At 44.4% G+C, this 22,500-nt stretch overlaps 2 protein-coding genes across 3 annotated transcripts in view; both read left to right on the forward strand.

Moving 5' to 3' along the window:
- Positions 1 to 13,087, forward strand: part of WASHC5 (WASH complex subunit 5) — a 93,565-nt gene extending 80,478 nt beyond the window's left edge. For both annotated transcript variants that reach the window (XR_015058344.1, XM_085881863.1), the window contains exons 26-28: positions 3,945 to 4,101; positions 11,771 to 11,858; positions 12,663 to 13,087. Coding sequence is in view for 1 of the 2 variants with exons in the window: in XM_085881863.1 (XP_085737989.1) it covers positions 3,945 to 4,101; positions 11,771 to 11,858; positions 12,663 to 12,719 (302 nt within the window). In the remaining variant the exon portion in view is untranslated. The remainder of the gene's footprint in view (positions 1 to 3,944; positions 4,102 to 11,770; positions 11,859 to 12,662) is intronic.
- Positions 13,088 to 13,282: 195 nt separating this feature from the next.
- LOC147026445 (protein argonaute-2-like) overlaps positions 13,283 to 22,500 on the forward strand; it is a 222,418-nt gene continuing 213,200 nt past the window's right edge. Inside the window, exon 1 of the mRNA XM_085881866.1 lies at positions 13,283 to 13,760. The gene's annotated coding sequence lies outside the window, so the exon portion shown is untranslated. The remainder of the gene's footprint in view (positions 13,761 to 22,500) is intronic.

Here is a 22,500-nt window from a genome sequence, read left to right on the forward strand (position 1 = left end):
GAGGGGTCACTCTGGGCTTCATCGTCCAAAATCAGCGCCCCCCCCCTTATTTCACCTTTGAACCTTCACCCCCGGGTGGCTCCGCCCCTTTCGTCGTTCTGATCCAATCTCGCCGTCAAACGCGGCCGTGTTTGAAATCACTTTGCCGCTGTCGAGCATGCCATCGTGTTTGTTTGTGGGGATGTTGTTGTTGGTGAAAAGATGGCGGCGTCGTGGAGAAGGTGGTGAGGAGATGCTGGCGGTTGTGGAGAAGGTGGTGAGAAGATGTTGGCGGTTGTGGAGAAGGTGGTGAGGAGATGTTGGCGGTTGTGGAGAAGGTGGTGAGGAGTTGTTGGAAGTTGTGGAGAAGGTGGTGAGGAGATGTTGGTGGTTGTGGAGAAGGTGGTGAGGAGATTTTAGCGGTTGTGGAGAAGGTGGTGAGGAGATTTTGGCAGTTGTGGAGAAGGTGGTGAGGAGATTTTGGCGGTTGTGGAGAAGGTGGTGAGGAGATTTTGGCAGTTGTGGAGAAGGTGGTGAGGAGATGATTGTTTAAAATAAAGATAGAAAAGAATAACACTACCTCAAAGGTTCACAGCCCGGCACACAAATAAATCCCGCTATACATCGGTAGGGAAATCTAACCTGGACACACACTTATCGACATAACTGTTCTCCGGGGAACCTGAATGGTGATCTGTGAATTTCCACAACCGCAACTATATATATATATATATATATATATATATATATATATATACATATATATATATATATATATATATATATATATGTATATATATTTATATATATGTATATATATATATATATATATATATATATATATATATATATATATATATATATGTATATATATTGTTGCAGCTGTGGAAATTCGCATTACACCATGAAGGGCCCGTAGGTGAGATATCTCAAAGTACATGTGTAGGTAGCCCCAAACACGTTGTTTAGAGGGAATTTATGTGATCCATTCGGGCTGCGACGCTTTGAGATAGCCGTTTTTCTGTTCTATCTTTATTTTGAACCAACCACGTCTCAACCGCCATCACACAACAACTACCAACCACAACTCCGCTTCACAACAACCACACCTGCCTCTCAACAACCACGCCATCCTCACCACTCTGCCAGCAACCAACAACCTCTCCACGAACACAAAAGGGGAACAACAACAACTCCCGCCCCAATTTCTCTGGTAAACAAGAATGATGGTTGAAACTCAACTGCCGCCCCGATTTCTCTGGTGGAATGTCCCCCCCCCTCCCGCGGGCCGTGAAGGGAGGGGCGGGGTGCCGGGGAAATAAAAGGGCGCACCGAGGCGCCGCTAGGAGTAAGTCACACCAGAGGAAGTCACACCAGAGGAAGTAACACCAGAGGAAGTCAGGTCAGAGAAGTCAGGTCCGAGGCATGTCAGTATCAGTCAGCGGTTCATGGTCTTCTGCCCGTCTGGGTCTTGGAGAAGCGGTCTGTAGAGCGACCCGCTCGTTGGAGCTTGCAGTCGGTGGGGAGTCTGGACGTCGCGGAGGGACGCGGACTGGAGGTGCCACTCTGCCAGCTGTGTTGCGCGGACCTGCGCGTTTGTACAAGGAGTGCCGGAGAGAGCTCGCCTACCATCGCACCGCGAGGGTGCAGGTAACCTGCAACGGTCTCGTGGGACTCGTTCGGTCTGCCAAGTCCCACGCCATAAAGGCCCACAGGCCCCGTCTGCCCCCTTGTCTTTGAGGGTGGCCTTTTCTTTTGTTTTTTTTTGTATGGATCTTGTGGCGCCGTGTCTTGTAAAGTAAAACTGTATGTGTTGCCGTGTGTTCGCGTATTCGGTCGGAGCTCTGCCTTGTTGTTTTTGTTTTAAATTGATATATGTGTGCTCTTCGTGTGTCGTGTAAATAAAGTGCATTATGTTGAATTGTTCCCCGTTTCGCTGAGTCCTTTCCTTCGTTTGAATCTCCATCTTGCTTCACGTAAAGGGTTCGTCGTGGGCTTAATACGCCCGATAATTAATCAGAACCGTCGAGGCTGACGATAACACCGCTCGGTTATCCCGATAGCACGGAACGGACCGCTTAAGTGGTTCGTGTCCGGAGTCGGCCTGCGGCGAGGTACGATCGCCCGGTCTACCATCCGCGTGGGTTGTTAGGTAGGTCGAGTTTGGCGAACAACCCTATCCTACGCGAGTGGCCAATTGGCACGATTGTGGTGAGGTCGAAAGGCCCACCCGTGACTGGCTCCGGGCGATAGTTCCCGGAGGGTCACGACTGAATTGTCCGTCCGGTGGGCGACGTGCCGCGATTCGAGTCACGTGGCCGTTCGCACGCCGGCGGGCGCGAATTCGCAACAATATATATATATATATATATATATATATATATATATATATATATATTATATATTATATATATATATATATATATATATATATATATATATATATATATATATATATATATTTGTATGTCTGCTCTCTACCCAATGTTTGGATAGCTGGCCTGACACTTCCCACAATTGTAACCTGGAAACAATCATACATCTTCCATTTTGGTGCTATGGTATGCCTAAAAATTCTTCGGAAGTATCATATTCACAATTGCCATGCTCTCTCTATAAGTTTACCATGCAGTCTTAAACATTCTATCTAAGCGACTGTTAAAAGTATCATCAAATATCAAAAGGTTGGAGCCGATAGCATCATGGGATTTGTGAAGGCGTATGGGCCTTGGTCTTCAGGCCTCTTGTGTCAGCCTATGGGCCAGTGCAATTGGAATTATTCGAGCTATAAAACCACGATGTATTATAAATGCGCATAAGCATTACGCACATTTTTCTTCGAGTCTGTAACCCGAGTTATTTTTATTTTCAGGAGCGATCAATCTATGTAAGGCGAATGTATGATGATTGTCTTTCATGTGTTCTTTTTTTGGGGGCGGGGGGGAGGGGAGTGAAAGGAGGTGGAGGGGCAGAAGAGAAAGGTGATATAGAAGTATGTTGTGCTAGTGAAACCTGAATGTTGGAGGACACCCTTTCTGTGGATAATTTCTGGTACTACAAATTTTTGTTATAACGAGTCCTTCCAAATAACTAATAATCTTCTTATATATTATTTCCGAGTTTGTGGTTTCGTGTCGCGCTATCTTCGACTTTGTTCTGTACTTGAGTAACGTGATATTCGGCTTACATTATCTCGAAGACCATATGAGGTGCATGGTATGAAAAAAAGTTAATAAAATGGTTCTGAAACAGTGAAATCCTGCCAAAAACGGTTACTGTATTTGGCGTTGTGTCCTTTGGTCTTACGTAACCGAGATATAAAAAGCGGGTTATGTAATGGGACATGACTGATTGTTAGGAATCTCCACACCCATGTTCTAGATGCCGAGATCCTAACTGGGGCAAACAAAGGTGACTATGTGTTGATACCACGAATCAAACTGGCCCCATCAGATGTGAACTTGCCATTCATTCTTGAAAGAACACAGTTTCCAGTAAGAGTCAGCTACTGCATGACTATAAACAAAGCGCAAGGCCAAACCTTTGATAAAGTTGGGTTATATCTTCCACAGCCGGTGTTCAGCCACGGTCAGCTATATGTTGCCTTCTCACGATCACGTCGGTTCTCGGACATTACGGTGCAAATTATACCAACTACAAAACAAGGGTTCCACAATGACAATGCTATAACCCAAAACATTGTGTATCAAGAAGTACTTTGAACATTGTATTCCACTTACTGCATTAAAGTAAAATTACTACTGATACTCTGCATCAGTTCCTTTCTCAAACACACCCACCCCAACATGTCGCGCAGAGCGCGGGTTATGCTAGTTGTAATTAAACCCAGCCTTTATACTTTAGCATGGCCAGCAGAGAAAGAAAAACAAACAGGAAGACCCATTAAGTAAGGTGTGACTCGATGTGCAATCACTTTGTTTGTTTTCTTCCTGCCTCTGCCACAGGAGTGATGTGCAGACGTGGTACAGAGGCTCTAGATTGGCCACCATTAGTGGTGGGGCTTCTCACACTACTCAAGCAGTTCCATCCACGGAATACTGAGCAGTTCCTGGGTCTTCTTGGACAGTTTGCACGCTCTATCCTTGAGCAAGCAAGTGCCAGGTGGGTTGATTGTCCTCTTGTCCACATGCAAAAAGGAAATTGTTTTTTTCAGTAATCTTATTCCACAACACGCCTACACATGAATCTAGATTCTTATTGTGTCGAGTTGGAATAAAACTTGAGAACATGGAATTTATTTTGGAAAATCCCACCTTGCCTGCATCATATCCCCCTTTTTCTATATACAGATGTAAGAATAATAAGCCATTAGTTCTTGATGTTTTTTTTTTTTATGTCATAGCTACCTCTTCATTGCCTTTCCATTTTTTTTATTTATTTGTTTCCTGACACGAACCTGAAACTTCATTTGCAGACCTCTGGCAGTTTATGGATTACAACCGTAATGCCCCCCCCCCTCAAAGAAATCACTTTTCCAAATTTTGTTTGTCCTTACCAGGTGTGTTTTTGCAGTTGTGAAGCCATGAAATCATGCACATGTCTGTCTTCTCTTCAAACTTGTGTTGATTCATTAATTCATTCATTCATTTGTGTGTCTAACAGGATTGTGCACAGGTAGCTCATTTACCTTTGAGCTTTCTAATATAGGTTTGGTTCCCAATCCAACTATAAACTATTGTATTCGTGCTTCACAGGCAGGACATACATCACAGTGTGCCAACCCTCTGATGGACATTAATTTGTGCGTCCCATTTGCTAGCCATAGTTGGTGGGCATTCGTGAGCCCATGGTGTCCTTTGAAAATACTCAACTCATTCTTGCCAGCACCCTGAACAAATTACAAATTCCTGCCACCTTCTGTCAACTGTCAAGCCTGGCCAGCTTCTTTTGTGAAAAACCTGTGCCAATAAGTTTTCTTACTTGACCACACATGGATGGTAATAATTGGGCCTGTAAAATAATTATTTGCAGTTGTAGTCATTCATTAGCTTTTGTGTACCACGTGACTGCTGGTTTGCATCATTGTTGGGAGTGTGGCTGTGCTGTGAACGCTGTGCTCGCTGTAAGTGGTGTAGACATATCTAAACACATTCATCGCTGTTTTCTTGAGTAAAAACTTTGAAACGAAAATCCTCATGTATGTATTTCAAATGGGTTTTGTACCCTTATTTCCCCAACCCCCAAATCCGTCGGTGGTATGACGGAGAACATCCTGCGACCTTTTTCCGTCATCCCGGGAATGCTCTTCCCGGAATGGAAGTGTATTAGCGGTAGAACCGCATTGTGCCGGTTTCACACTCCACAATAATGATTTCGTTTTCAACCATAAAAATAAGAAACGAAATTCCGAATCCGCTCTGAACGAGATTTACCTTTTAACATGAAATATTCACCATTGCCATGGATGGTTCGCATGTGAACAATTTATGGCTTTGTTTTGACACCTCTGATAAGACTCCCTGCAGTTGTCATCTCTTATCACACCCTCCTTTTCCCTCACTCATTGTTCTTCATTCCCTCCATCCTTCCTTCCTCCATGCCTTCATCCTTCCTTCGCTCCCTCCCAGGCAATGGAAGCTGACAGCATCTATATATTAATACTGAAGGACCAATTTTGTGCTCCTCCTAGTGGTCGCATCACGTTTTTCTCGGTACTGTGACCTGGACTGAAAGAAACTTCGTACCTGTAAGAGTGCATCGCACATAGTGGCAATAGTCAAACTTCAACTCTGAAGCAGAATAAACACTTTTCGTTTTACATTCGCTTACAAGGCAACGTGTGACGTCACCGCTGAGAGGCGTAAGGACGTCATGACATCATCGGTCATTCGCTGACGTCATTACGTCTGTCGTCGACAGACCGTCACCACTGAGAGGTGTAATTCCACTTCTCTAAAATAGCATCTGCAATGTAAAACCCTCTTCTGTACATGCTGACTACCTCAGAATGTGAATTTGACACAAAAAAATGTAACAAGAAACATTGTATCTATCTATATATATATAGAAAGTTGAAAGTGTGTCTGTGTGTTTCTCTGTGACCTATGCACGCAAAAAGTACTGGACTGATCCTCACCAAACTTCACATGCTGACAGAACATGTACCCGGGAGTGTCCCGATGTAAAAGAATTGTACTTCCGACTTCCGATTTCCGAATTATGACGTCATCACCTGATTTTGTAACGTTAATTTTTCAAGTTCAGCCGATTGACATGGGGCCAACGCCATATACAATATATCTAACATGATTTTAAGTTTTTGTTTGTCTGTTTGTTTGTTTGTCTGCATGCGCGAATCTCCTGAAAGGTGAAAGATAGGAGCTAACCACTAAAACAAAAAATGTCGGGATGGGCCCCGGGAAGGTTATAGGCTATGTGGCAAGGCCCCTTGGCCGGGGGCGGGGGGGAAGGGGTGTGGTTTCCCCTCACCAACCCCCTTAGCCTATGACTGCCATGGCCCAATAGGGAACTGATACTGTGCTCGCGTCAGACATATGTATAGAACATTAAATTCATTCAAAAAGAACCCGGGCAACGCCGGGTGCATTCACATAGTATATTAATACTGAAGGACCAATTTTGTGCTCCTCCTAGCGGTCGCATCACGTTTTTCTCGGTACTGTGACCTGAGAAGTTTTGACACGGTGTTTGTACGTCAAAGTCGACACGTGCACAAATCAAGGGACTTCTTCACAAGGAGTAGTGTACACCAAAAATGTCGTGTTCAAGGACGTTTTGTAGGCCTCATTAGGTAAGGCCATGGAGTACATCCACTGGGATCCGGCTCTTACAAGAGACACCACTGGTTGTCATATTGGGCTCATGAAACGGAATCCGTCTGTGACGGGTTTCGGCTAGTGTAAGCATATTACAGCCATGTGTGTATGTCAAGGTGCACACATTCAAGAAGCGCCACACACCACCCTTCCTACTCTTAGTTTCCATTTTATTTGACGTGATCAGCGTGACCAGAAGTGTTACAGGCTGTGTCTACAGAAGCATTTATATGGTGACGAGACCAGCGTTGTTATTGACATTCATCCATCATTTTTAATCATCAAAATATGCCGGCATTTATATTCGTGTTACCAGCATTTGTCCATCATTTCTAATCGATGAAGTTGAGATTTTGTCGAGTGCTTTGGTACGTTTTCTCCCTCCACGCTCGACTCACTCCAACCTACTTCCTCTCCCTCCCTCAATCCCCTTTCCCCCTACTGCTGCTCATTTCCTTCCCCTTCCTTTTGTCCCATTTTCATTGATACATTAAAGTGGTGCTTAGTTCCAGCTCACAAAAGAGTAAACGTTTTCTAAAGGAACTCTCAAGATGCTAGCGCTCATGTAAATATGCTACTCAACTCACTTGTGCTCTTCCTCGACTCCCTCATGCTCAACACAGCCACGGTCGACCGTGCCAAACCGACTGAAGTACGATTTAAATGATGCACCAAGCATGTACGTGACTTAAAGCCCTCGATGGTGTCGCCTGGATCAAAAAAGAGCCGTTCAGGTTCGCAGTGTACCAAAAGCCAAAACTAGTGGGCGGTGATCGCACCGACAGGATCCCGAGCTTTAAAAGCCCTTGGGAGTGAAAATGTGAGCCGGCCTCAGGCCACGGTCTCAAGTGGTGGGTCGCAGGAAATAAACTGCATGCAAAGCCCACTGATGAAGACAGCACCATGACAGTCTTCATAAACGGCAAACTAGTCTCACTCATGCAGTATTAAATGATAATTGTTTACTCATCCTTTGTTTCAAAATAACTATGTTAGATTTTTCACAACTCCAAGGATGACAGAACATTATTACATCAACATATCACTTAACTTAACCGTTGTAGCTTGGAGAAATGATTTCTAAATCGATACCACTTGCCAGTTCTGATTGCCGAGTCTCTCTGCAGGGTTTCCCCGATTGTCATGAGCACGCGGTATTTCATCATGGATGCGCTCTCCACTTTTATTCTCAGGTTCATACAAATATGGCTTCAGAGCACCGACTACAGCTTAATATTGTCACAATAAGATTCTACGTCGGAAAACACTTCCTCAGAAGTGTTTTTGGGAATGGGTGGTGCTGCCATTTATTTTTGCAGTACTGAAACGATCGTTCCTGGGATGACGTCGCATGAATTACGCAATCGCCTTGGGTTCTGTCCAGAATTTTTAGGAGCGGTACTGGCCAGATTAAAGTTTTTTTGTTTTTTTTTACTTTAATGCCTCAAAAATCATTGAAACTAAAAGAAAATGTTCAGTTCTTAGTGTATTACTTATAATTAATTGTAGCCGAACAAAAAAAATGTTTTTGTATGAGTATACTTGCTCCATGTGGGAGCGACAGGAAGGGACATGTTATTATCCTCTCTTGGGTATATAGATTACAGAAGATCTCGGCTTGGGTCCATTAGTCTGTGGGATATTACAGGTGCCTCAGCATATAATGCCTCAAGAACGTCCTGTTTCCTCCCTTTTAGTTCAGTGGTAAACAGCAGTAGCGACTGTTTAAAAAGGTAATCGTACATGTTTGTGGTTTATAATCTTTTTTTACTTTTGGTCAGGGTGCCCCACAAAACGCCACAATAAGGTATTTATACACGTTGACATGGCATTTTTCCAAGGAGGAAAAACCCCCTGGGAAGAGGGGATATTATTATTATTATTATTATTATTATTCTTTTGTAATAACATTGATATTATGCTATGATCATTTGTAGTTATTACTTTTGTTATTAGAAGCATCCTTGGAAAAACACCATGATTAGCTATCTTAAGACAGATATACCCCTAAACACGGATTTCGCCCAAGGCGGAAAATCCCCTTGGGGAGGGGTGGGGGTGGGGTGGCAAATGAAGTCGCTACAACCTCAATCCTGTGACCCTTAGTGCTCCTGTCAAGTTTGGTTGAGATTTCATAAGTAACGACCGAATGTATCATGGTCAGACAGACGCACAGACACCATATTGTTACGAATCTGGCAGCCATTTGCACACAAACAGACAGCAGTCCCTGCAGTTCAGTTATTTCGATAAGTATGTGTTTATAGTCAGGGTCCCGTCCTTCTGTATAATGGGTTAATTTCATGTTTGTGCTGCGGGTTTCTTTATAGTCAGGTTTTTTACATTAAATCTCCCCTTCGCCCCATCATCGCCATTACACATGTGTTTGGGGCCACGGGCATAGGCGGGGTGAGGTCGACTCCGCCCAGCGAAATGGGTGTGCCTCGCAACCAATGAGGGATAGGAGTACCTCAGAAGCCCCCGACCAATCCGGAGACGAGTTACCTCAGGGCGGCCCCGCCCAGCCAGATGGGATGTTCGCCACCGTCCAATCAGGAGGCGAGAGGGAAGAGTAGAGTGGTCGTCAAGAATGGAGTAGAGCAGTCATCGTGGCCATTGCTTTGGTCTGTTGTCGTGGTCGTCTGCGATCGTGGTCTGCGGTCTTTTGCGGGGCTCCCCGTGGTGGTGGTGGTCGAGCAGCCAGGATCGTGGGCTCGTGGATTCGGGTCGTGGGTTTAAGTGGTGGGTTGGAGTCGGTGTGACTGCACGAGGTGGAAAGGTACCCAGCCAGGCTCTATTCCCCCAGCTGAACTATCCTCCTCGGCTGGACGACCGAATAAAGACCTGATGGGGTCCATTTCGTGTGTGTGTGTGTGTGTGTGTGTGTGTGTGTGTGTGTGTGTGTGTGTGTGTGTGTGTGTGTGTGTGTGTGTGTGCAACGCGAGGCTCCACAGCACGAACCAGCGAACCGATTTTGATGAACCTTTGCCAACAGGTGCCATATGGTCTGGGAATGTGTGCGTTTGAATTTCGTTGCCTAGCAACCACCCATTGCTGTGCAGCGGCCGAAAAACCGCGTACAGTATTTTCAACACTTGTCCTTCAGTTTTGAATGTAGAGAAACGAGACTTCTGAATTGAACACTTCGAGATATTTTGAAAATTTTACTTGAGCCGATTTTTGATTGAGGTTTAATTTTTCAAATGGTAGTCCTTCAAAAATCGGGTGTCTATTTACCATCATTTTTTATGAGGGGCTTAGGAAAGTGGGCGGAGCTTAGGGAAAGTGGACGTGGTTGATGAAAAGTGGGAGTGGCGTAGGAAAGTGGGCGTAGCTTATGGAAAGTGGGCGTGGCTTATGAAAAATATTGTGGGCAAACAAGAGCATTGAGAGAAGTTTATCTGGTTTTCCGTGTGTGTGTGTGTGTGTGTGTGTGTGTGTGTGTGTGTGTGTGTGTGTGTGTGTGTGTGTGTGTGTGTGTGTGTGTGTGTGTGTGTGTGTGTGTGTGTGTGTGTGTGTGTGTGTGTGTGTGTGTGTGTGTGTGTGTGTGTGCGCGCGCGCGCGCGCAACGCGAGGCTCCACAGCACAAACCAGCAAATCGATTATTTTTCAAATGGTAGTCCTTCAAAAATAGGGTGTCTATTTACCGTCATTTTTTATGAGGAGTGCCAGTTGGCAAAATACGCAATAGGAAAAATCTTGCCAGGCAGAGGAACAATTGTATGTGAATCAATACATCTTGGCAGTGAATCTTCGTCGGTGCATCAGTCAGAATGAAAAGCATCGTATCCAGCGCTTCGATCATAGCGAATCCCTCGTCGCCTACCAGCTTGTTTAAGTGTTTTCTTCTCATTGTACATTGCATTTTATTCGTGATCAAGTCTGCTCTGTGTCTCCCTCCCTTATAAATAAACCCTCTTGTTAAATATTCCAGTTCGTTGCCCGTGTTTTCTTCCATTGACCCAGCACGGTTTGTGCTTGATAACCAGTAAGCGGGGAATGAAGAGACGGGGGCTGTAAGTTGTCATTTGGACCGACGGACTTTGGTAATTCCGCTCGGTTACACCGGACCGAGGTCGCTGGAGCGACCCGGTTCGACAGAGTCCGTTGAGGGTGTGACTTTCCCAGTAATTTGATGACGTGGGAACTTAGGTATATTGAAATTTGGCTATTAACCCTACCCCATGCCGTCAGAGAATTGGCGAGCACAGTCCTCTAGTGACCCGTGACCTTCGGAGTTGGCCGAGAGTCACGACCTAAATTCCGGGTGTTCGGTGGGAGACGGCTCTACTGCTCCACCTGGCGGCCGTTCCTCGCCACCGACCCCCGGCCCACAACAATATTTCATATTTTCGGATGATTTTCATTGTATTGGACCTTTTATGTTAATCTAAGGGACAGCAAACTTTATAATGCAACACCTTGCCAGTTAAACTCCAATCCGGCACTTTATAGTAAGGTCGAGAATCAAATCCAAAAGAGAGCTCAAAGGCAAGTGCATTACCTCTGCATCATCTTGTTGAACTTTTATGCTGATGGAATGCATCATTAAAACGATGCCTTCTCCTTTTGTGTTTCCATTTTCTACCTAATGCACAATAGAAAATCTTTTCCTTCAAATGACTTTAAATCACGAGATTACAGTGATAATACATCGGAAAACGCTTCCTGCAGAAAAGAGTAATTTATGTGTTTTACTCATGTGGACACTTGACGTGTGAATGCTTTCTTGCCTATCTTCATTGGCCACTATAATTGGCTTTTGACGCTAATTCTGTATTATAAACAGACCTCATAAAAAATCACAATGGCTGCAGTCAGACACCTGTCAAAATGAAAATATCCATTAAAATTGCCACTGAAGTGTGTTCTATCCGATGTCTGTTTTCTGCTAATGTTCGATTTAATCACAATTTCATCTTTATATTCAAGCTGATGATGACTCATAAGCATGGGTTAAAATAAACATCCAGATTCTGAACTTTCTCGTGCAGCCAGAAAGTGCTTGAAATGCCAACAGATGTCACGGGGGCCTTGGTATTTTTGGAGGATTTTGTACAGTACGCCCAGCTGCCTCGCAAGGTAAGTATGCTAATCTCCCTTCACTGGCATATAATTTTGCATTGCTAACTGTTTGTGCATTATCTCACGAAACATTAAAACCTTTTAGGGATACAGAAAACAAACTAGAACGGCACTGGGTAGAGCATACACCTCCACTAGGCTGAACAGTTTACATTTTGTATCTTTTTGTATCAGAACAGATCTGTTTCCGGACCTGAACCAAAATCTAATCTGCTCGTTCTTGTCACCTACCGAACTCGTACACCAAGTTTTGTCATAATCCGTCCACAACATTTGGAGATGATATGCTATGCTGTATATAGTTTTTGGCCCCATCTCTCAATGGTTAAGAATTACTTGAAAAGTTAAATAATTCCTCATCCTGATCCAGATCTGGACATTCACCAAATTGGAATAAATTTATTCATGTCACACACCCAACCTGTCTACTATGTTTGGTCCAAATCTATCCATAACTTTTTGAGACATCATGCTATCCCTTACGTCGTTGTTGGACCCCTTTCTCAATGGTGAAGAATCACTTTTAAAAAAAATTCAAAAAATTATCGGATCTGACTCTTCACCAAAATCTAATCAAATCATGCTGGTGACACACCCAAACTAGCTGCCAAGTTTCATCCGAATACGTCCATAACCTTTTGAGATGTCATCCTCACATAAAAAGCAAACAAACAGACAGGGATGAATACGAAACATCCATCACCTTTGCTGGTGGAGGTCATGATGTATGAGTTTTGGAATTGGTTTCCTTTAACAGCAATGAGAAACCTAACCTGAGAAGCTTGTTTTCTGTCCCTGCAGGTGTCAGAGGCTCATGTTCCGAGTTACGTGCTGGATGGGTTCCGCACCATTGCTTAGCGCTGGTGACTGGAGCAACGATGAGTCACTTCACATTATCATTTCCACAAAACTCACTTGAAGATGGACAGAAAACTTCATTCATCCAATGTTTCGACATTGCTACTTCCATTGGTTGCACAATAATAAAAATAATTATAATAATAATAATAATAAAAAAAATACGTGTTGTTCGAGTTCAATCGATATTACTTAGATTTTCGCCTTGGCTTGTTTGTATAAATTGAAATGAATCATAGAAAACTTTTTTTGTATTAATTGCATTAAGATTTCAGGCAGTTCCTTAATTGGTACTGTTTTACATATTGCCAAGGTAAAATTGTACTTTTTTTTCAACTCGTACATACAATAAACCTGCGTTTATACCACTGGCTTGCATATATTACTTTTGTATACTCACCCATGTAACCTGATCATGGTAAATGCACCCACCATCTCTGCACGGCTTGCATGTTGAATTGTAGAAAGAGTTAAACATATATGAATTGTGTTCGAAAAATATCTGGAATCCATCCACAGCATCAGATAAGATTTCCTCGCCTTAAGACCAAAACGCGTGCGGACGTACAAAAAAAAAAAAAAAAAAAAGAGTCCTGCCCCTAAGGCCAACAACAGTTGTACAAACTACACGTTGGGAAATCGATTGAGAAATGTATTTTTCTTGAAAAAGGGCAGACTGACAAAACTTAACACATGCACTGAATCTAAAAATTAATGTATCAATGTGAAATACCTTCTCTTTTTATTATTATGTTTATTTTTGGATGAATTTGTTTGTTGGTATCCATTTTAAAATTCGTTTTATGTTCACACTTTATTTGCCATGTGATCGCTGCACATTCTCATTGCATTGTCAGCTGGGAATGTATTTTCTATTTCCTAATAGTGCAGATCCAACTTTGTAACCATCAGTTCGACCCACAAAGTTCGACCCACAACTTGGTGCAGTTGGAAACTACGAAACTGCTCAGTGATCGATGGTACTTCATCGTACCTTTTGTTGAGATTAAATCCTGTTGATCTTTGGATAGCTTCAGTCTGGTAAGTGTGATATTATCTCGCATTACAAGATAAGGTATGATCAAACGTCTTTTTAACACTGATCTAAGGCTCATAGTGGAGCTTGTACACGTGCAGCTGTATCGCATGCAGGACAAGGAAATTAGGGGAGAAATATATCTAACTACTGATGTGGATCCATGACCGAGGTTGTGGATCCCTCGTTTGGAGAGGTTCTGGGCTGAAAGGGTCAAAACCTCGAGGAAGAACGGTGTCCGGCTGTTGATCCGTGTGGTTGGGAAACCATTCAATTGCTTACAGGTTAAGGTTCTTGCTTTAGGTAAGGGAACTGTTTTGAAGTTTTCAATTTAAATGAAGTTGAGTATGGGATGCTGTGAAATTAACCCCTTTTGAAGATAATTAACGGCCTTGTTTAAATAAACCTTTATGAAAGCGTCATCTTTGGTCCACCCTCTGTCAGCTTGCTGGGGTTTTAATTCGCCATTTTGTTTAGCTGATTGGAACATGCCTTGATTTGGAAACACGATCAACTCTCACAAAATATATCTTACTAGCAGAGTACCCGCCCTGCGGGCAGTCTTGTTCCAAGCATGCGACATGTTCTTCTGACACGTACCTTCATTTGGGCGGTGTATATGCAAGTGACAGCTCCATATAGAAAAAAACATATAACCCGGGTTACGTGCATGAAGCAAAAACTACCTCCTGTTAATAATTCAAAACACCTCACCACACTGGAAAACGTGGGGACAGGAATAATGGACTTTAAATGGTGGACACTTGTAATACTCTCCTCCACCTGGAGGCGGCGCCACATGATACACCTTTACATCGAGAATTTGCATCCCCCCTCCAAGACCACCGGCAGAGATAAAAACACCCCGATACATTAATTGGGGTTATGCTCATCCTCTGTAGCAAGTCTGGATGTAATTGGCCCAGAACTGTAGGAGTAGCCCGACAAACAAACACACAAACACCTGTCCGTGAATTATAATCATACAGCTTTGAGAATCGGATCTCGTGGATGAAATAGAGTGAAATCTGTAAATTTAAACAAATTAGCGATTTTTATAACTCTGTGTATTTATTTTAGCAAAGTATTGAGCTTAATTTTTAGCACACCTGGAATGTCGTTCTGAAGAGCTCATGGGATGGCGTGTCATTCGTCCGTCCACAAATACTTGCAACTTCTCTGAAACGACACATGCGATTTCGATGAAACTACCACAACGTTCATCACCGTGTACGTACCAAAGTTGGTGCATCACGAGTCATAAGGGGATATACAGGGGTTGCCCCCAAAATAGATGCTTTCTTCTCAGAAACTACATACACAATTCTCATGAAACTTGGTCACAACCTTCATCACCCATGATGTACCAAAGTTTGTTCATGACATTAGAAAGATCAGGGTCAAAAGGGCTTTAAGGGGGGGGTTGCCCCCCCACCCCCAAATATGTATTTGCTTTTTTCTCTGAAACTACATGCACAATTTCGATGAAACTTGGTCGCAACCTGTGATGTACCAAAGTTTGTTCACGGCATTAGAAAAAGTGGCATCTAAGAGGTTTTATGGGGAGGTTGCCCCCCCCTCCCCCCCAAAAACGAGGTATTTGCTTTCTTCTCAGAAACGACACAATTTCGATGAAACTTGACCATAGCTTTCATCACCCATAATGTACCAAAGTTTATTCACGACATTTAAAAAATCGAGTCTTAAGGAGATTTGGGGGGGGGGGTGTACCCCCAAAATATGTATTTGCTTTCTTCTCCTAAACTACACACACATTCCTATCAAAGTTATTCCTCTCAAAGACATCATCCGCCAGATAGAACCCAGTCTTAAGACACTCGACAAGAGTTTTACTGACCAAATCCATTTTCAAGTCACTCAAGTCCTCTCCAAAGCTGAGATTCCTAAAACAAATATCAGCCGAACAGGGAAGAAAGCTGTAGCCAGATTAAAGAATGATACTTCAGTTCACATACTGACTGCAGACAAAGGCAATGTTACTGTTATGGATGGAGAGGAATACGATTCCAAGACTCAACACCTAAACACCAATACCTATAAGAAACTCGCCTGAGATCCAACACCAGAAACGGAGAGGACAATTAATGGGAAACTTCTATATTTCCATCGAGCAAGTGTTCTCTCCAAGTCATTATATTTTAAACTTCACACATCATCTTCAGTATGTATGCCTGGTGTTGGCTTCATGGTTATGGTGGTAGGCTTTGGATCCTAGGTTCCTGAGTTCAAATCCCGCTCAGCTGTTAAATTAATACCAGCTGGGATTAATTCGTCCTGTCATCCTTCCGAGGTCGGCAAAATGAGTGCCAGCATGCTGGTATACTGTGTTGGAGCGGCGATCCGTCCAGGATCGTGCCCAATAGCCAAGGAGACTGCCTAAGCAGCACCAATGCTCTGCACAGAGTATGGTCCTAATCTCCTCCTCCTCTCCTTCAGTATGTCCAGTATGTATCTGGACGACCTAAGATTCACAAACCAGATGTTCCACTTCGGCCAATTGTTTCAACACGGGGCTCACCAACTTATAATCTCGCAAAGCACATAGCTAAGGTCCTTCAACCACTTGTTGGAAAACCCCAAAATTACGTTAAAAACTCAGGACATTTTATTCAACGTATTCAACAGTTTGACATTCTTCACTCTGACATTCTCATTAGTTTTTACGTAGAATCACTTTTTACCAACATCCCTGTTCCAGAGGCCTGCTCCATCATCAAACATGGTCTATAAGAAGGCTCCACCTTTAAGGAACGTACCAGTTTATCACCAGAACAAATTCACAAACTCCTCCTTATGTGTCTCAATTCTACGTCTTTCAAATGGCGAGATTCATTCTACCAACAAAAGGAAGCCGCTGCTCTGGGTTGTCCACTCTCACCCATAGTATCAAACCTCCTTATGGAAGAATTTCAATGTTCAGCCCTCCTCAACACCATTTCAACCTAAACTCTGGCTACGTTATGCTGATGGCATCTTTGTTCCATATGACAAAATAGATCTCAATACGTTTCTTCAGCACCTTAACAATCAGCATTGCAACATCAAGTTCACCATGGAAGTCGAGCAACAACAGTTAATTTATTTTCTTGACATCCTTATTACTCAGGCTCCTAATGGCAAACCCTCTCACAAAGTATACAGGAAACCAACTGATGCGGATCGCTACCTCAACTACCGCTCTTTTCATCATCCTTCAACTTTTCAGTCTGTGAGCAGCACTCTTGTTCGTCGTGCCTCCACCATCAGCGACAAGTGGAACTTGCATCGCAAACCACGCTACGTCAAGAATGTCCTTAAATTCAACGGTTATCCCCCTTACAAGATCATGAAACCACCAAGAGCTGGTGATCTAACGCCGGAAGGTAGAGCACATGTTACTTCTCTTCATTGGATGTACATCACACCATATGCAATGGATTCTCAAGACTGCTCAATTCTCATGATTCTCAAGACTCAACACCATCCAGGTGTTTCCCACATCCTGTGGAAAAGTTTTCATTGGTGAAACTGGCAGGACGTTCACCACTACATTGAAAGAACATCAGGCATATAATAGAAGAGGGGAAGGGGAAAAATCAACAATTGTCAATCATGCACAGACCAATAATCATCACATATTATGGTCAGATAGTAACTGATGGATGTGATAAGTTTACTGTCACACAAGGAGAATCAGGGGAAGCTATGGAGATATATTTACATCACACGGTCCCTCAAGAAAGTGGGATACCCATTCGTGATGTCTGGCTCTCCCTTATTAACAAATCGATACCCATAACTACAGCTTGCAATGCACTGAGGGCATTGGACTATGATGAGCAAAATGTGCCAACCAATCGGTAACGTGCATTCAACAGCCAATCAGCACATCACAATAATCAGCCAATCAGCACCCCACAATAATCAGCCAATGGGAGGTGAGGAGTTGTTATAAAAGCTGTATTCCTTCTTTCCAGTTACTTCCTCCTGTCGATGGGTGGAGCATGCTGCCCGAAACGTTGAGGCTTGCTTGCTTGCTTGCTTGCTTGCTTGCTTGCTTGCTTGCTTGCTTGCTTGCTTGCTTGCTTGCTTGCTTGCTTGCTTTTTTTCTCTCTCTCTCTTTTTTTTCTCTCTCTTTTTTTTCTCTCTCTCTTTTTTTTCTCTCTCTCTTTTTTTCTCTCTCTTTTTTTCTCTCTCTCTTTTTTTTCTCTCTCTCTTTTTTTTTCTCTCTCTTTTTTTTCTCTCTCTCTTTTTTTTCTCTCTCTTTTTTTTCTCTCTTTCTTTCTCTCTTTCATTATTATTATTTTTTTTGCTTTGGGGTTATTTTCTTTTTCAAGTATGAAGAATTTAAATTGCTCATAAAAGAGCTCATACATGGTGAAAGCCCTAAGCCTTTTAACTTATTACAACACACAATTTCAATGAAATTTGACCACAACCTTCATCACCTGTGATCTACCAAAGTTTGTTCACACCATTAAAAAAGAAAAAAACTGGGATCCAAGGAGATTTACAGGGGGGTGCCCCCAAAATAGGTATTTTCTCTAACATTGGTTCATTATTAGGTAAATTTTGCTGATTCCATCCCACGTTGACTTCCTCCTCAGTATCATTATTCTCCCAGGTGAGCGCCCAGGGGTATTGCCCCTTTGTTTTTCTACTGTTCGGATTATTATATTGAGTGAAGAAAAGATTAAGGATTGTGCAGAAAGTGTAACTTCATTGAGCGTAACTCTGTGCTCGATAACGTGCGTTTGAAAATCATGACAATACAGTCCACAGGGCTCCATTTTTTTTTTACGACAATTATATACGCAGTTTTTTTCTTTTTACCTTTTTGTGCGATCTGCTTTCATGAGAAAATAATAACACAAATATAATAATAGTTGTTGCAATATAATAAGTCAGTACTTTCTGCAAGTGAAGAGTTACTTTTTTGTTGCTGCAAATGAAGAGCTTCACACTGTTTTGTGTGATCTGCTTTCATGACAAAATATTAACATAAATATACCAATAATTGCTGTAATATATTAATAGTCGGCAGTTGCTGAAAATGAAGAGGTTGGTAGACAGCACACACAGACGTGGTACAAATGAGTCTCCGTGGGGTGTGTGCGTGCCAACATGCTTAGTTGCATGTGTGCGGTGCGTGGGTTTCATGGGCATGCAATTCAAACTCGCATCTGGGCCCATGGTGCGTGGCGCTGTGGAGGAGGTTATGTGGCCGTTTAGTGAACCAAGTGCTTCTGCATGTAGGGAGCAGATGTGCTTCAGTACCGAAGCCAGATGTGCTGCAGTTCCCCACCCCTCATGCCACCTTCCCTTCCCTTCCCCTCATGCCGCCTTCCCTTCCCTTCCCCTCTCCTCACGCCACCTTCGCTTCCCCTCCCCTCACGTCGTCCTCCCTTCCCCTCACGCTGCCTTCCCTTCTCCTTGTGCCGCCTTCCCTTCCCCTCGTGCCACCTTCTCTTCCCCTCGTGCCGCCTTCCCTTCCCCTCGTGCCACCTTCCCTTCCCCTCGCGCCGCCTTCCCCTCCCTTCACACTGCTATCCCTTCCCCTCCCAAACCCCTCCACCACCATACAACCCTCTTGAGGTCGAGGAGAGGAAGGGGTGTCAAAGAATGTGTGAATTTGACAAATGAAAGCATTTACTTTTTATCAGTCGGAACCGCTGCTCAGATCAATTCTGCAATTAGTCTTAGGTTAAGAGATTGTAGAGCTTATCATACATATGGAAAATAAATGAAGGCACAAACACTGGTGTGGATTTTTTTTGACAATTGAAGGAAAACGCCCTTTCTGCCCTTTCCCTTCCCTCACACTCACCACCTCACAAAGCCCCTCAACCCCCACAGACATCTCTGTGCAGTGTTCAAGCATTGTTTAGCTTAACCTGTTTGAACATGCAGTTTAAACGTACACAATGTCGTTCAATCCTGTATTAATGCCGGCATAGGGAAACCATTCCTAACCGACCTCCAGCATGTCCAGAACACCCCTTCCCCTCCCCACTACTCCGTCTCTCCCCCATCCTCCTCGCTCCCTTCCCCCTCCAGGAGTGTACAGTGATATGTGGTGAGGCCTCGCTCTCCCCCCTCCCTGCCACTCTCCTCCCTTTCTCGCTCTCTCCCCCACCCTTCCTCGCTCTCTCCCCCTTCCTCGCTTTCTTCCCCCCCCCCCATTCCTCGCTCTCCTGCCCCCCACCTCACAAAGCCCCTCAACCCCCACAGACATATCTGTGCAGTGTTCAGGCATTGTTTAGCCTGCACACTGAAAGAGAGAGAGGAGAGAGATGGGAGAGAGAGGGGAGAGAGAGGGAGAGAAGGAGAGGGAGAGAGGGAGAGAAGAGAGAGGGAGAGAGGGAGAGAAGAGAGAGGGAGAGAAGGAGAGAAGGAGAGGAGAGAGGGAGAGAGGGAGAGAGGGAGAGAGGGGGAGAGAGAAAGAGAGAGAGAGATAGAGAGAGAGGTGTTGTATGTAAAGTACTCCAAGAATGAGGAATCCAAGATTCTCCAAACGGTTTTATTCAACCGAACATCAGAACAGAACAAGCTTTGCACTGCACACCTCCTGACCTCTCACCCCGAACTTGATCCTCATCGCCCCCTCTCACGTCCAGTCCATGCACAACACCACATATTCCCCTTTCTTTAACCACATGCATACCGTGTCTCAGTGGACAACGATAATATAAACTAGCATAACCCGCGCTCTGCGCGACATGTTGGGGTGGGTGTGTTTGAGAAAGGAACTGATGCAGAGTATCAGTAGTAATTTTACTTTAATGCAGTAAGTGGAATACGATTTCACTGTTTCAGAACCATTTTATTGACTTTTTTTGTACCATGCACCTCATATGGTCTTTGAGATAATGTAAGCCGAATATCACGTTACTCAAGCACAGAACAAAGTCGAAGATAGCGCGACACTAAACCACAAACTCGGAAATAATATATAAATTAACTTGAAGTTGAAACGTGGTAATTGGCACAGCATTAACCATAAAACAAGTAGTCATAAACATAGCAACAGTGTAAATTAGCTTCCTTTTATTATTCTCAAAGGACTTTACATTACATCATCACATAATTTTGAGTCCGGACCGGAAGTCTGCAAATTCTGGCATCCCGGCCAACCCGCACATGTTCTGATGTGTTTTGCACTGGTGGTGCGGTGATGTCAGGAAGGAGTGGACGCTCGGCATCATCTCTTGCATTCCTTTGACAGGGAGATGCTAAGTGAGACGCAGTCCAGATCCGTCCATCAGACAGTTTGTACGTGAAATCCTCTTTGCTTCATAACTTGGAGAGGCGCTGAAAATTTGGATTGTCCTTTTTAGAGGATGCTCGGTTTCCTCACTTTGACGAAGGAACCACATTCAAAGTTCACATCCTTTGCTCCACGGCGTTTGTCGGTGTACACCTTTTGCTTGTTCTGTTTCTCTTGTACTCTGAGTGCCGCATGCCCATCGCTAGGGTAGGGGGGGCATTTGGGTGCAATGCCCCCCATGGCGCATCTGGTGCCCCCCCACTTGTACGCCACCCATTTATGCCCCGTTGCACCCTGTGAACAACTTAGTGTTTAAGGATGAGCGCCCACTGTGACCTTGCTGTTTAAGAGATCACCTGTGTGAACTAAAACCCTTATTCCAGATGTTCAACGTGGTGAATAATAAGGCCTTCTTGGATAAACTGTTCTTTAATAATATTGTTGTGGTTACCAGATTCGCAAACCACCATTCAGGTCCCTTAGGTGAGGTATCTCGGTAAGTGCATGTGTAGTTAGGCCCAAACCCGTTGTCTAGTGGGAATACATGTCATTTATACGTGCTGCGACTCTTCAGGATAGCCGTTTTTCTTTTACTATCTTTATTTTGGACCAATCGCCACCATCACAACCACAACAACAACCACCAACCACAACGCCGCTTCACCACAACCGCCATGACCTTTACCGTCACAACTCGCCACCATCGCATCACCGTCATCTCGCGCCACTCATGGGCACCGATGCTGGACTCGTGTAGGGCGCACGTTGAACAGCGTGTACAAAATCACGGATTTTCTGCTTCAAAAACGGATCCAAAACGACACACGCCCACTTTTTGCCGTCCAATCGGTGAGCGAGGGGCGAATTGGCCCCGCCCCCAGGGCGATCGATATATGCAAATTTGTGGATCAAAAGCCTTCACGCCCACTTTTTCTCGGGCCAATGGGGAGCGAGTTGAAAGGTCAAAGGGAGGGGGTCAAAGGCGAAGTTACGGGGGGGGATAAAAGGACGGTGTTCGTCAGTCAAAGGAGTAGTAAAGGTCGGAACGAGGCGAAGGAGTCGGAACAGAGAGTCAAGACTTCGCGGGCGGTGGAGCTGCTCGTCGTGTGCGTTGAAGTCGGAACGGAGGGGACGAGCTGTGGAGAGGCGGCGAGGGCGGACGAGGGGTGCTCGCGTCGTGCAGGGAGCTGCACCCCTGGGAGGCCGGCAGCGCGACCTGGCCGAGGTGGAGACGCTCGTCGCGCACATAATAAAGATCCTCTATACCCCGAGCATCAGCAACCCCTCCTGTTTCCCCCCGCGCTGAGATAGTGCGACCAAGGGGGCCCCGTTCCCACCCCCTGCCAGGCACTGTCCACGAGGCCCGCGGGTTGCGGGGCCATCGCCGCTCCGCGTCTCATCACCAGACGGGTAGGCCCGACCTGGTCTCGGCCCCAGGCCTACCTCATTCTTGAGGGTATTTCTTTTCCTTGGTTTTG

This window comes from Eptatretus burgeri, chromosome 5, assembly GCF_056783735.1.
Source record: "Eptatretus burgeri isolate ZD-2024b chromosome 5, Ebu_testis_v1, whole genome shotgun sequence".
NCBI classification, from domain to species: domain Eukaryota; kingdom Metazoa; phylum Chordata; class Myxini; order Myxiniformes; family Myxinidae; genus Eptatretus; species Eptatretus burgeri.